The following is a 13,820-nucleotide window of genomic DNA, read 5'->3' as shown; positions in this document are numbered from 1 at the left end:
CACCCTACTTTGTTGGTTTTTCACAGGTAATGGTGAACAGTGAAGTTGGACATGCATCTGGGGATGGATGAGTTATACTTGGGCTTGTCAGCTTCAGTAGAGGGCACAGTGGATCTTTATTTTGTCTTTTAATTTCTGCAATTGTGGCTTTACTTTCAGTTGAAGAAAACCTTGTCTTTGAAATTTTCTTACTCATTAATACAAGAGTTTTAGTTGGTTGAGATGGATGATAATTGTAACTTCGTTTGTGGTGGATGGGCTATCCAATGAAAAGTGGAACTGTGAGGACCCCAGATCTCTGGGAGGGTTTCCGCAACTCTTAGAAAAAAAAGTATTCCGCATTTTTAAAGGGTCTGGATTAGGGTCGTTACACAATCCCCACCTAGCCCCGCCCTGTCCCTAATCCTTTAAGGGATGACTATAAATAAAGGGTAAACAGGGCCCCTCCTCGCCCCCGTTTGAACCAGGGATGGAGCCAGGGTGGAGGTTAAAATCCATCCCAAATGCATGAACGCCTATCCCAGCACCGAGATTCCAAACAGGACCATCATTTTACCTCAGGACCACCAAATGCATAAACGCTCATCCTATGGACGAGATTCCAAACATGCCCTTGGATCTGTTTTCATTGTTCAATCCACATTGCAGGAAATCAATGTTAGAAAACAGGAAATTGTGTTTTTATGGTAAAGTTAATAGCCACAGATCAGTTTTTTTAAGAGCTCACGATATTTTTTTTATATAGATTTTCTCGTGAGAATGAAGGAAAAATCTTGATACATTTATAATTTAAAAGTACAAAAAAATAAAATGCAAATCTTATAAATTTTTAAAACTTCGAAAATCGGGATATATTAAAACTTGGACAGTATCAAAACCTATGCCAAGCCTACCTGACCTAGCTTGATTCTTCTCGTCGATAGTAGATGGACCAATCGATTGTTAGAATCGGTATCAGCCTTGAATCGATTTTCAAAAGGATCGAATAATCGTCCGATTCTGATTCTAAACTGAATCGGTCATTTTTAATCAGCAGATGAAACGTGTCACAAAAATATAAAAATTCAATTTAAATATTTTAAAAATTCAAAAGTAAGCCAATCAGCCCTCTTCCCTATCGTTTTGATTCGCAACGACACTGACAACATTGAGATGGAGTCATAGACTACTTGCGTTGGAATTCCGGGGCAAAGAGATCCAACAAACCCAGATCCGATGAGGTTGGGTTACGGGTCTTTCATCAAAGGATCCGAACTGGGCTCGGATCCAAATGAATGGGATCCTGTGGGCCCCGGGATCACGGCCTGGTCCACCGTGGAGAGTCGTTGTCGCTAATCTATTACAGCCCAGGCACAGCTAGGACGAGACGTCAGAGATCGAGAGAGAGCCAGCGTGCCCATGAGCGGTTTGTTGCAAAGAAATTGACGTGACGTTTCGCAAATATTTGAAGAGTGGACGACGACGAGCGGGGGAACGTTCGAAAGGAAAGCTTGTTACGGCAAGGGCGAAGCTTCTCTCTCTCTTTCTTCTTCTTCCTTCAAACCCTAGCGTGCCGTTCCTAGCCCGATCCAGCGGTCACCTCACTCTGTGCTCCGGCGTGTTCCGGCACCGGAACAGAAGGTATGCTCTCTCTGGGACGGATCTAATAGAAAAAAGGCTGAGATCAGGGAAATCTGGCGGGATTTTGAGTTTTCCTATCATTTTAAAGCTAGATCCTGGTCAGAATTGGCAATCTGAAGAGAGGATCCGAGCGATTCTTGTTCATTTGCTATATCGAGTAAATTTGGGCGTGAATTGTGATAATTGTGGTCGATCGGTGGGTTTTTAGGTAATTTTAGATCGATTTTGGGCTCTTTTGGATGATGTACGCGGTTTGGGTGCAGAAAGGTGGGGTTTTGACGGGATTGTGAGTGTGGGGATAAGGATCGGAAGGAGGGAGAGGGGCAGGGGAGGGGGACGGAGATGAGAGGGGAAGCTGCGGCCGTGGAGGGACAATGACTGGAGGGTCATTGGGTCTACGCACGGGAAGTTATGGATCATTGCAGCAGCAGTTGCAGAACAGCGTTGTCAGGACGAATCAGACGTCACCTTTCGTCGTGCGTAAGCCCCTGAAGATGCCCCCGTTGGGTGCCAAGGAGAAGGAGAGGCGCCTTTCCTGGATATGGAAGATGGCTGGACGGAGGATGCTCCTCCTGGCTGCCGTGTCGCTGCTTCTCTTCGTCTCTCTGTTGTCCTTACTCAATAAAGGTTCGTGCTGTCGTTCCTGGAGATCTTTCCTTTTCCTACTTTGTTCTAATTCTGCTTGATTTTGTTCGTGCCAATTGCAAATTGATCGAGTAATTAATTTCACTGTCTGATTTTTTTTAGCATTTCACCGGCGGAATTGAGTGCACAAAATCGAGAATTGTGTTTTGAATTGTGAGAAACACCGTATCTGAAACTCTACGGAAGATGATGAAATGGTGCTCTTTGTTGTTAGTTACGGGACTCTGTTCGGGTATTATTTTGTCTAGAATTTGAACCTGTGGGTGTTTGAATTTGCACAGGCTGATAATGATTCTTGGCCTAGAATTGTAGCATCATGTCATTATTACCCCCTTTTCCTTTGCTTTTTCTGTTCAACTATATGGTACAACGTACACTTTTTCTGTTTGGAAAATACTGAACTCGGCAGTTCTGGTTGTGTTTATGAATTGGTGTTTCATTTCTTGGGGATTTAGTTCTTTTCCATCAACATTATTTGAACTCTTCTACAATGTTGCATTGTTATTCTTCCCTTGTTTTTGTGTAGTTTGATTCTCTGTCTTCCTCGAAAAAGGCTGCTGATAATAATTGTGGTGGTATGAATTGGGTTGTACTATTTGTCTCCAATCTTACTCCACCTTCTTGTTTTTTTCTTTCCCTCTCTTTTCCTTATTAGTTTGCTTCCTGTTATTGTTCGAGGATAATTCATATTCTTAATATAGTCTGGTTCCTGCTCGAGAAAGGCCATCCATGATGGTGGTGACTATGATTTGGGTGGTCAATTTGTTCAAATTTGGGTTGGCCTTTTTGGACAGATTAATATTGCCTATAATGGGGCCAAGAAGGTCTGGTTTGGTGCAACCACCCTTCCTGTTCTAAGTATATGGTGTATGCATTGCATGAGAACTGAGGGGGAGATTATTTTGTAATTGCTTATTTAAAGGTGTCATATGGTGTCAAAGTTACACTTTTCTTTCAGGAACATGAACCCTTTGTTTGTAGAATGGATGATATTTATCAACCAGGTCATATTTCTTCAATATGGCATTTTTTTTTTTCATTTGCTTATGTGAATTTCTGTTATTGGCATTATCTGTTTCTCCAACCTCTTCAGAAGAAGATGCTCAGGAAGTTGTCGATCCACGCAGAATGTCATCTCAACCCATTGCAAATTTTAGACATGATGACTTCACCATGATTGATTTCAAGAAAACCATGAAGGAACAAACAAATACAGCAAGTGACGAGTTGACATCATCAAGAACACTGTTACCTGCTCTTGAGAGTGACAAACACCCGACTTTTCCTGCTTCTCCTCCTCCAATTGTTCCAGCAAATGTGTTATCCACAGTCCATCCTTGTGACAAATTTGTAGTACCACCTCCACCAACTGATAGAAGAAGAATTGGTCCTAGGCGTAAGTATCCGCCTCATGTTTTATAATTAACATGCTTCTACTAACTTAATGCTCTCAATTTGATACTCATAACCATTTCTTCTCAGCATGTCCAGTTTGCTACATTCCCGTTGATCAGGCAATGGCTCTTATGCCAGCAACACCTTCAATATCTCCTGTGCTTATGAATCTGACTTATGTTGTTGAAGAGGGGGAAAGTTTGGTCCAAAACAATACATTCGGTGGTTCTACTTTTGGTGGATATCCTTCTCTTGTACAGAGAGATGATTCATACAATATAAAAGAGTCGATGACTGTCCATTGTGGGTATGACTTCTTATTCAGCAAGATCAGGGTTGAGAAGAAATTAGACTTTTGTATTCAGTGAAGGATGCAACTTTAAGTATTTATAAACTGGTTGTAGGTTGGTGTTTTTTTTAAGTTATTCAATGTCTATTGTATTTCAGATTTGTGAGAGGAAGTAAACCTGGTCACCATACTGGATTTGATATTGATGCTGATGATCTTCTTGAGATGGAGCAGTGTCATGGGGTGGTAGTTGCTTCTGCTGTGTTTGGTAAGGGATTCATAGAAATCTCAATTGACTTTTTCATGCTTTGGATCTTATATGTTCCATGCTATTTATAATTCTAAAACAGGTAACTATGATGAAATTCAACACCCAAAAAAAATCAGCGATGCTGCAAAGAGAGATGTTTGCTTTTTTATGTTCGTAGATGAAGAGACAATGTTCTTTATTAACAAGACCAATGCTTTGAATGGTACAAAGAAGGTTGGGCTGTGGAGGCTAGTTGTTGTGAATAACCCACCATATACAGATGCAAGGCGCACGGGCAAAGTAAGTCCCTTTTCTTTATACAAACAGCTTTCTATCTCTATTTAACATTTACTTTCTTAAACTCCGCTCACTTGCATATATGGGAGAAACGAGTTCTGCTGCAACATACCCATGATAATGCATATTATATATGTGCAACAATGCAATTTATCTGACTGCATGTAGGGATGACAGTGGACCGGGGCGGGGGACAAGGTCTCCACCCCCGCCCCGTTTCAAAATCCGAACCTCCATCCCTGCCTCCATCCCCGCACGGGGATGGATTTTAACCTCCACCCCCGCCTCCATCCCCGTTTCATGTCCTCCATCCCCGGTCCAAACGGGGGTGAGGCGGGGCCCCATTTCCCCTTAGTCTATAGTCATCCCTTAAAGGATTGGGAACGGGGAGGGGCTAGGCAGGGATTGGGACGAGGCGGGGCAGGGAAAAGCGTAAGTCCATCCCTGCCTCCATCCCTGCACGAGGATAGATTTTAACCTTCATCCTCGCCTCCATCCCCGGTCCAAACAGGGCGAGGCGGGGCAGAGCCCCGTTGTCCCTCTGTCCACTGCCATCCCTAACTGCATGTGGTTTTGTTAGGCATGAAAGGCAGGAACATATTTGAACCTTAAAACATATTCATGTTGACAAACTTGAAAAAGCAGTCTAAAAGTGGAGAATGCCAATGTGTAAATACTAGAGTTGCTAGTCGGGGAAGTATGAGCGAAAAGCGAATCGGGAAGCAGAAGTGGGAAGCGGGAAGCGAGGCACTTCCAAAATTTTAGGAAGCAGGAAGCTCGGGATGACTTAGAAGTGAACCAGGAATTGTCTCGGAAGCGAGAAGAGAAGTGAACCAGAAGCGACCTATGAAGTGAAAGGGAAGTGAAAAAAGAGAAAAAAAGAAAAACAAAAAAAATGAAAAAAGAAGGAGAAGCACACTTCTCAATTTTTTTGGCGCTACCCAGCCTGTTTAGGAAGCGCCACATTTCACGCTTCTGAAATGCGACATGGGGAAGCACGCTTCCCCATGTCCTATGGCGCTTCCAGTAACCCTGGTAAATACACGAGGAGAATTGTAGAGGAGCATATAGCGTTGGACTTAGGAAAGAAGTGACTTGTGAGAAATAATATGGGAAAATCTATTGCAGTTCAATGTTGGAGTAATTGATAGTTTTTTTATAAGGGTGTAAGTGGTTTGGTTAAACCTTAATAGAACTGAGGCACTAGATCGATTAGACCCGAATGATCTGGTCTGTTATAGAACTTGGACCCATTTAAGGAGCATGTCAGTTCTTGGGTATGAAATTTGAGACCTGATCCTTTTGTCCCTGACCATTTTCTATACCTAACCCAATTGGTTCTTTATAATACACACCCAAACCAACTTGAACACAAACCCAATTTATACTTGAACCATTTTGTATATAAACTGATCTATATTTATATATGTAATGCCGACATTGCTAAATAAAGGTAGAAGATTGGGAAATCAATCATGTAAAAATTTTGGCATGGTTCATGAACAATGTTGACTTAAATATATGTGCCAACATTGCTAAGTTTAGAAGCGACAATGAAACTTGATTCTTTCTTAAGGGTATGTATACCAAAAAAGATCTTGCTAGACAATATTTTTGTCACGACAAGATTAGAACCACTAAAAAATAGGACATGTGTGTTCGTGACTATTTTAGTGACTTGTTTTCTCTTTGAGACAAATTGACAGTACTTGAGCCAAAATGGATGGCTCCGAAAGATGTTGAGCTTAGAAGAAAACAAATTGAAAACGAACACTTTTTTCAATTTCTCCATGGTTCATGATCAAAATTTGAACAAGTGAGGTCCTCTCTTTTTCATAGGACCAAAGTTATACATTTTGAAAGTGCTCCTGCCGAGGTATGCCAAGAAGAAACTCGTTTTGACATAATTAATAAGAGTGATGATGTTTTGGTCATTACAAGGCCAGGTACCAATGTACGGGCTTATAAGCCCACCCCATTTTGTAAAAAATAACTATAATAATGGATATAGGAAGGGTGCCATTTATCACTATTATAATGAATTGGGACATATTAGACCGGTTTGCCCAAAGCTTAAAGCTAATATCACTTCCATTGGAGAAATCACACCCAAGAAAGAAGAATCTAGCAAGAATGAAGGAGATATCAAAGACACTCTTACTCAAATATCGGAGACACTTCAACTTCTCAAATCTTCTTCTACTTTGAGTGCTGCCATTGCATCTTCTTCCTCTCCTCTAGGTATGTGGATTCTTGACTCGGGTGCATCCTTTCATATGATCCCTCATAAGAATACCCTTTTCGAACTTTGCACTAATTCTATTTCATCTTATGTTTCAACCGTCGATGGAACTTCTTCAAAAATAAATAGTATTGAAACTGTTTATTCTAAAAATTATCAAAAGTTTCTTGTTCTAAAAATAAAGTTTGTTCCAAAATTAAATTTAAATCTATTTTTTGTCTCTCAAATTTTTTATCATGTTTGCAAACTTTCCTTCTCAACTAAAGATTGCACCGTGTCCAGTCAGGGAAGTTGACTGTGCAAGGCAATAAGAGAGACAATTTTTACTTTATGGATTTTTTGACACTTCCACCAAAGTCATTTTGTAATTATATACAAGACAAAGATATTAATACTTGGCATAAAAGACTTAGACATCTTAGTTTTTTGAAGATGTATATTTTTCGTTTTTTCGAAAATATTTGTATTAAAAAAGTTATTTATAAAAATTGTATTTTTGGAAAAATAAAAGCTATTCCCTTTCCTCATAAATCTTTTGTTTCTATTCGACCTTTTAAATTAGTGCATTCAGATGTACGGGGTCCTTCACAGGTCATATCAAAAGGAGGATACTCCTACTATGTTATTTTTGTGGATCATTTTACTAGATACACATGGGTGTATTTTCTAAATCTTAAATCTGATGTGTTCTCTTTCTTTAAAGAATTTCATATAATGATTAAAATTCAATTTCTTATTAACATATCTATACTTAGGTCAGATTCGAGAGGGGAGTATATGTTAAAAGACTTTCAAAATTACTTAAAACAAAATGGAATTTGTCATCAAAGATCTTGCCATAGAATTCCTCAACAAAATGAGTTAGCAAAAACAAAACATAAATATATAGTAGAAACCACTAGAACCCTTCTTATTTCTAGGGATATTCATTTTTTTTTGAACCGAAGTCATTTTAACTTCAACTTAATAAATAGGATACCTTCATCTTCTTTAAAAAATGTCTATTCATTTGAAAAACTTTTTAAAATGACTCCTAATTTTAAAAAACTAAGATTTTTTTGTTATAAATGTTATGTGCTTATTCATAAAATGATAAACTTTCTTCAAGAGCCATTGAATGTGTTTTCTTAGGATATGAAAAAAATAAAAAAGGTATTGTTGTTTTGACCCAATAAACAAACTCTATATTTATAAAGATGTCACCTTCCATGAACATGAAAATGGATTTAATAACCGAGGAACTAAAGAAGAAATTGATTAATGCTTTTTATTTGGTATATTGCCAAGGCATGATGAGTCTAACTCTATTGATGTGATTGACTCTTGTTTGAATGATAACTCTAGTATTGAACATCTGGTTGTGGTTGAAGTTAGTCCTCAAAATGAAAGTTTAAATTGAAATGCATCTAATGATATGTATGTATATACTCAGTGTAGTCAAGGTGACCATCAATGTTCTCTTGACAAGTTCTCCCAAAACATACCCTAAGTGGAATCCCAACTTAGGACATCTAATTGAATCTCTAATGCTCATAGTAAATTTGTATTATATGACTCATTTTCTCCAAATGTTAGAGCATATTTAATAACTCTCCACTCCTACTATGAATCAACTAATTATCTTAAAGCCAAACAATATCCTTTGGATCGAGGCAATGAAATTGGAACTTAATGCTCTTGGGAAAGCAAATACATGAGAAATAGTTGATCTTCCTCTAGGCAAGAAACCTATAGGATGTAGATGGGTGTTTATAGTCAAAACTAAAAGTGACAGATCTTTAGAAAGGTATAAAACAAGATTAGTTTCCAAAGGATATGACCAAGAATATAGAATAGATTATGATGAAACCTTTGCCCCCCATCACAAGAATGACTAGTGTTTGCACCCTAATTGTCATTGCCTCTATCCAAAAATGGTACATCTATCAATTAGATGTTAAAAATGCATTTTAAAATGGAGAACTTGGTAAAAAAGTATACATGGACCCTCCTCTCTGGGTTATTATAAATAAAAAAATTTAAAACTAAAAAAGGCCTTGTATGGTCTTAAACAAGCCCTATGGCTTGGTATGATAAATTTAGTAATGTTTTAATTAATTTGGAATTTACATCTTGTTATAATGACACTGCTCTCTTTGTCAAGAAAACAGATAAAAAAATTTGTGATTCTTCTTCTATATATTGATGATATGATCATCACAGGAAATGACAAAGGAGTTATTGAAATTAAATCTATTTTAAAGAAAAAAATTTATATGTCTGACTTGGGGGTTTTGAGATATTTTTTAGGAATTGAGGTTGCTTACTCACCTAGAGGGTATATTCTCTCCCAGATGAAATTGGCTACTGACATATATGCTAGGGCATGAGTTTCTGATGAAAAGGTGGAGACCCCAGAAGTCACAAATGCCAAGATGGTGTATTGCTCGAAGATCCTACTCCATATCGCGAATTAATTAGATCTCTTACTGATCTCTCTATCACCCGACCTGCTATCGCCCATATGGTCCACGCAACAAGTCAGTTTCAACATGCTTCTACCTTAGTGCACATTATGAGGATTGTTCGTTATATTAAAAACACAATCTCAAGAAAGATTTTCTTATCCTCTTCCTTAAGCTTAGATTTAACTGTCTATATTGATGCGGATTGAGATGGTAACCCAAATAATAGAATCTCAACTACTGGTTTTTGTGTTTTCTTATGAGATTCATTAATCTCTTGGAGGTGCAAGAAACAATAGACGGTCTCATTATCTTCAACTGAAGTAGATATCGAGCAATGACTGCAACCACAATGAAGCTGGTATGGCTAATGACTCTGCTTCAAGACATGAAAATTTTCATCTCCAAACCTTCGAAGATGTGCAATTTAGCTTAAGTTAGCAGAACAGTCGCATGTGAGGGAACTTGAAGAGTAATGGACGAAATTGAAAGGCAAGATTTTGGAGGTTAGTTTGAAGCGCTTGGAGCTTGTTGTTGGAAGGACTAGGCTTTCACCTGAAGTGTACAATGATACTGAGACAAGAGATGGGAAACTGTGATCCCCAGGAGCATTCAAAAGATGATGGATTGTTGCAACTCTTTTTATTGTTGACATGGTTTTTTTTATTTTTCTTTCATTTTTATCTTTTTGTTTAGTAAACTAAGTTTTGTTCCTAATAGAAAAGCTGATCTTCACTTTTTATTGGTCGATTGGTTGTGTGTTTCCTGTGGTAACTACCTCCTATTCTGTTGGTTATTCAATGCATCATCAAGATAACTTTTGTATGTCTTGAATGTGGACATGTTTATTCAATTTTGGAAGGTGTATTGTAAATATCCTGACAATAGTCAGTGCCAAAGTAGTCGAGATAGCTTTTTTCGATGCCACTACTGATCTGGTAAAACTCCCAAACATTGAGTATCCATGTAATTCGATTTTACCTCGAAAGGCATATGATCACCAACTATATAGGTCTTCTTCTTTGTCGTTCTTCCAACACTTGAGTTGAGGCATACATAGAAGACAAAAAAGCAAACTTTAGCATAATAAGCATGTGTACATTCAAGACATACAAGAGTTGTCCTGATGATGCATCAAACAACCGACAATAGAGGGGGTGGATATGGGGTTGTCAACGGGTGGGGTCAAGTTTGGGTCAGGGTTGACCTGGACCTGCCATATAACTAATAATCAGGTTCGGATTTTATCGGGTCATGAAAATAGAATCCTAAACCCAGGCCTACATAATTTTAGATTTGTTTATTAAAAATATATATAAATACTCATGTCGGGTCGGATACTCAATAAAAATCATGACCCAAACTCGGCTTGCATATTACTCGGGTCGACCCAAAAATTATTCGGTTTAGCATTTTCCATGCTCATACTTGGGAATTTGAGTTCGGGTCGGGTCAGACATCCGATAGAAACTAACTCTAGGTAGGTACCATAGCAAACACACAACCAACCAACCAACAAAATCTCAGAGAGACTATCTCATTACCATATGTTACTTCAGAGTATCAACTAGCTGACTTCTTCACCAAGGCGCTCCCAACTCCACGATTTATGTTTCTTCTTAGCAAACTTTCGGTCTTCTCCCCGTAAAGTTTGCGGGGGCGTGTTAAAATATGTATATATATATATATACATACATATACTTATATATATACATTCGTATATATATAAGTATATATATACATATATGTATATATATACAGTTTCCCTTTTATTGAAATACCCGATAGGGGTATTCTTGTAAAACCACAATGTAATCTTTTCTTTTTTCTTTTTTACTTTTTTCCTTTTTTTCCTTTTTCTTTTTCTTTTTTCCCTTTTTATTTTCTTCTTTTTGTAAGACCACAAGGGCCCCACACTTGTAGTCGTTGGGGCCCCAACGGTCAGATTTATGACCGTTGGGGCTCCCAACGACTACAAGGGAGCCCCTTTGTGGTCCCTTCCTTTAGACTCCCTCCTCTATAAATAGAGGAGGTATTCTCCTCTTGTAAGCATGGGGTTTTCACCCTTCTCTTCCTTTCTTCAATAAATCCAACTTATGACTTTAAGTCATTTTCTACTTTTGAGAGTTTTGTGTGTACACTTTTAGTGTTTGTGTTCTTGGCTCTTGAGGTCACTCTTAAAAAGTGCTTTTTACTCCATTGGTGCTTCCGCCTCTTTTCATTACATGGTATCAGAGCTCGGTTGGTGATTGGGCTTCTCTTTATTATCTTGGAACGTGTGCCTCTCAAATTTTAAGAAGAAAGGAAGGATATTTGGTGACGATGGAACGTGATTCTAAAGTGGAGCTTTCTTTTAAGCTAAATGGGTCCAACTATCTCATGTGGGCCTCCGCGATGGAAAATCATCTAAGAGGTAAGAAACTTTGTGGTTTTGTTATGGGAACTACTCCCGAACCCTCTCTTGTTCTCACTAAATTCGAAAATGAGGTTGAAAAAGCTTTACATGACGATGAGCACATCAAAGCTATCAATGAACATCAATCCAAAGTTGAGGATTGAGAAAGTAACCATGCCAAAATTTTGGCATGGTTTATGAACAATGTTGACCTTAAAAATTGTGCTAATATTGCCAAATTTAGAAGGGCCAATGAGGCATGGTTTTTCCTTAAGGGTATGTATCCCCAAAAGATGCTCGACAAGTTTTTTGTCAAGAAAAAATCCGTTCCACCAAACAAATGGATATGAGTGTTCGAGATTATTTTAGCTCTCTAACCCCTCTTTGGGATGAACTTGCTCTTCTTGAGCCTAAATGGGTGGCTCCGGAAGATATTGAATTAAGAAGAGAACAAATTGAAAAGGAGCACTTCTTTCAATTTCTTCATGGTCTTTGCCCGGAATTTGAACAAGTGAGGGCATCTCTTCTCCATAGAAGCAAAGCCCTACCTATTGAAGACGCCCTAGCCGAAATATGCCAAGAGGAAACTCGACTTGACTTAAGCATTAAGAATGATGAAGTTTTGGCCGTTACTAGGCCCGGATCAAATGTTAAGGCCTATAGACCTCCTCACTTTAACAAAAATAGTAATGGGCCTAGAAAGGGAATAATATGCCATTATTGTAATGAATCGAGACACATTAGACCGGTTTGTCCAAAACTTAAAGGAAAGGTAGCCGTGGTTGGAGAAAATTCTCCAAAGAAGGAAGAAGAAAATGCCAAAGAGGGAGATATCAAAGAGACTCTTAATCATATCTCCGAAGTTCTCCAACATCTTCTCAAGACTTCTTCCTCAACATCCGGAGCCGCCATCGCCTATTCTTCATCACCTCCAGGTATGTGGATACTAGACTCCGGTGCTTCCTTTCATATTGTAACGCCCCAAAATTTAACCCAAATTTTTAGGGATTTTTTTTTCAAGCGGAAACAACTAATAATTCTCGGGTTAAGCATTTCAGAACGATACAGGAAGGTAAAAGCAAACCACACCATTTATTTCCACTTCAATAATAATAAAATCCAACATCAGAGTTTTCACATTTAGTCTCAAAACAAAAATCTCAATCTAAAAGTAAGCAGAACCGCCAGGGAACAAATGGATCAAGTCTCGGTCAGCGCCTCATCTCGCATCGCTCATACAACTACTCTTCTCCTGAAAATAATAGAAATTATAGGAATTAGACTACCACGTCTAAGTAGGAAAACTGTAATTATTCTTGCAAGTAGATCATGTGTCAAGTGTGGTGTGGGTGTTGTGTTGGAATTTCAGTCTAAACATAACACATAGGGAATTCGATGCAATAGCAATAATAGACATATATCTGAATAGAAAGGTAGATTATGTAACAGTTTATACTTAAGCACAAAAAGCATTTTTTTCTCAACTACAACAATTAAACAAGGTATTAAGCAATTAAAACAGACTAGCATGAATAACATTTATATAACATCCATAATATGAATTCAATTAACTAACATATGCACAGTTAGGATGCTGTTTTATCATAAGCACCGAATATACAGCAGGATGAAAAAAGTAAACAGTTGTCTCTTTAATGACTCCAACACAGTGATACCTAACTGTTCTAGTTAATGTTTATCTTTTCTTATCCCGCGGGTACACACGGGCCAAGGCAACCATCACAGAAGAGAACGTTCGGGGGTATATTATTCAAGGTTGTTTTATTAACCCGAACATTCTAACTGTGACTGAAATCCCAAGGGAGCGGCCAGTGATCGAGAGAAACTCCCAAAGGCCAAAACCAAAACAGGATGCATCCCTAACTTCTGCAGAAAAACATGGAACTACCGCCTAGGACACAATTGGTAGTCCGGGTCCCCCGACTCTGAGGACTGGGACCAACGAGTCGCTTTACGCTCGAAACCAAACACATGTCCCCAGAGTTTTGTACCACTTACCCTCTCCAAGGTAAGCCCGAAACTGAGTGGGTTAATCTTTTCATTTAGTTAATTTCCCGGAGTATGGGGCATTTCCCCAACTTCTTTCTACTATCATAGTAGTAGGATTCTCTACCTTAGTCATTCTACCCAGGTGTATATAACAGTCTCAGTCATTTGTCATTTTAATTGCATAACCCACCCACATTGCTCCGGTGCCTTTAAACCAGTCAAGCACACAAGTT

At 38.5% G+C, this 13,820-nt stretch overlaps 1 protein-coding gene across 2 annotated transcripts in view; it reads left to right on the top strand.

Annotated features, from left to right (window-relative positions):
- Positions 1-1,451: 1,451 nt before the first annotated feature.
- Positions 1,452-13,820, top strand: part of LOC149831238 (putative hexosyltransferase MUCI70) — a 55,588-nt gene continuing 43,219 nt past the window's right edge. Inside the window, exons 1-6 of one of the 2 annotated variants that reach the window (XM_090013763.1) lie at positions 2,108-2,247; positions 2,368-2,497; positions 3,359-3,661; positions 3,748-3,967; positions 4,108-4,217; positions 4,300-4,499. In XM_090013763.1, the coding sequence (XP_089869889.1) occupies positions 2,452-2,497; positions 3,359-3,661; positions 3,748-3,967; positions 4,108-4,217; positions 4,300-4,499 (879 nt within the window). In that variant the 5' untranslated portion in view covers positions 2,108-2,247; positions 2,368-2,451. Of the gene's footprint in view, positions 2,248-2,367; positions 2,498-3,358; positions 3,662-3,747; positions 3,968-4,107; positions 4,218-4,299; positions 4,500-13,820 lie in introns of both variants that reach the window. The other variant, XM_090013761.1, reaches the window with a different exon arrangement.

Source organism: Nuphar pumila, chromosome 7 (genome assembly GCF_984573655.1).
Source record: "Nuphar pumila chromosome 7, dmNupPumi1.hap1.1, whole genome shotgun sequence".
NCBI classification, from domain to species: domain Eukaryota; kingdom Viridiplantae; phylum Streptophyta; class Magnoliopsida; order Nymphaeales; family Nymphaeaceae; genus Nuphar; species Nuphar pumila.
This window is presented reverse-complemented; position numbering and strand designations above follow the sequence as displayed.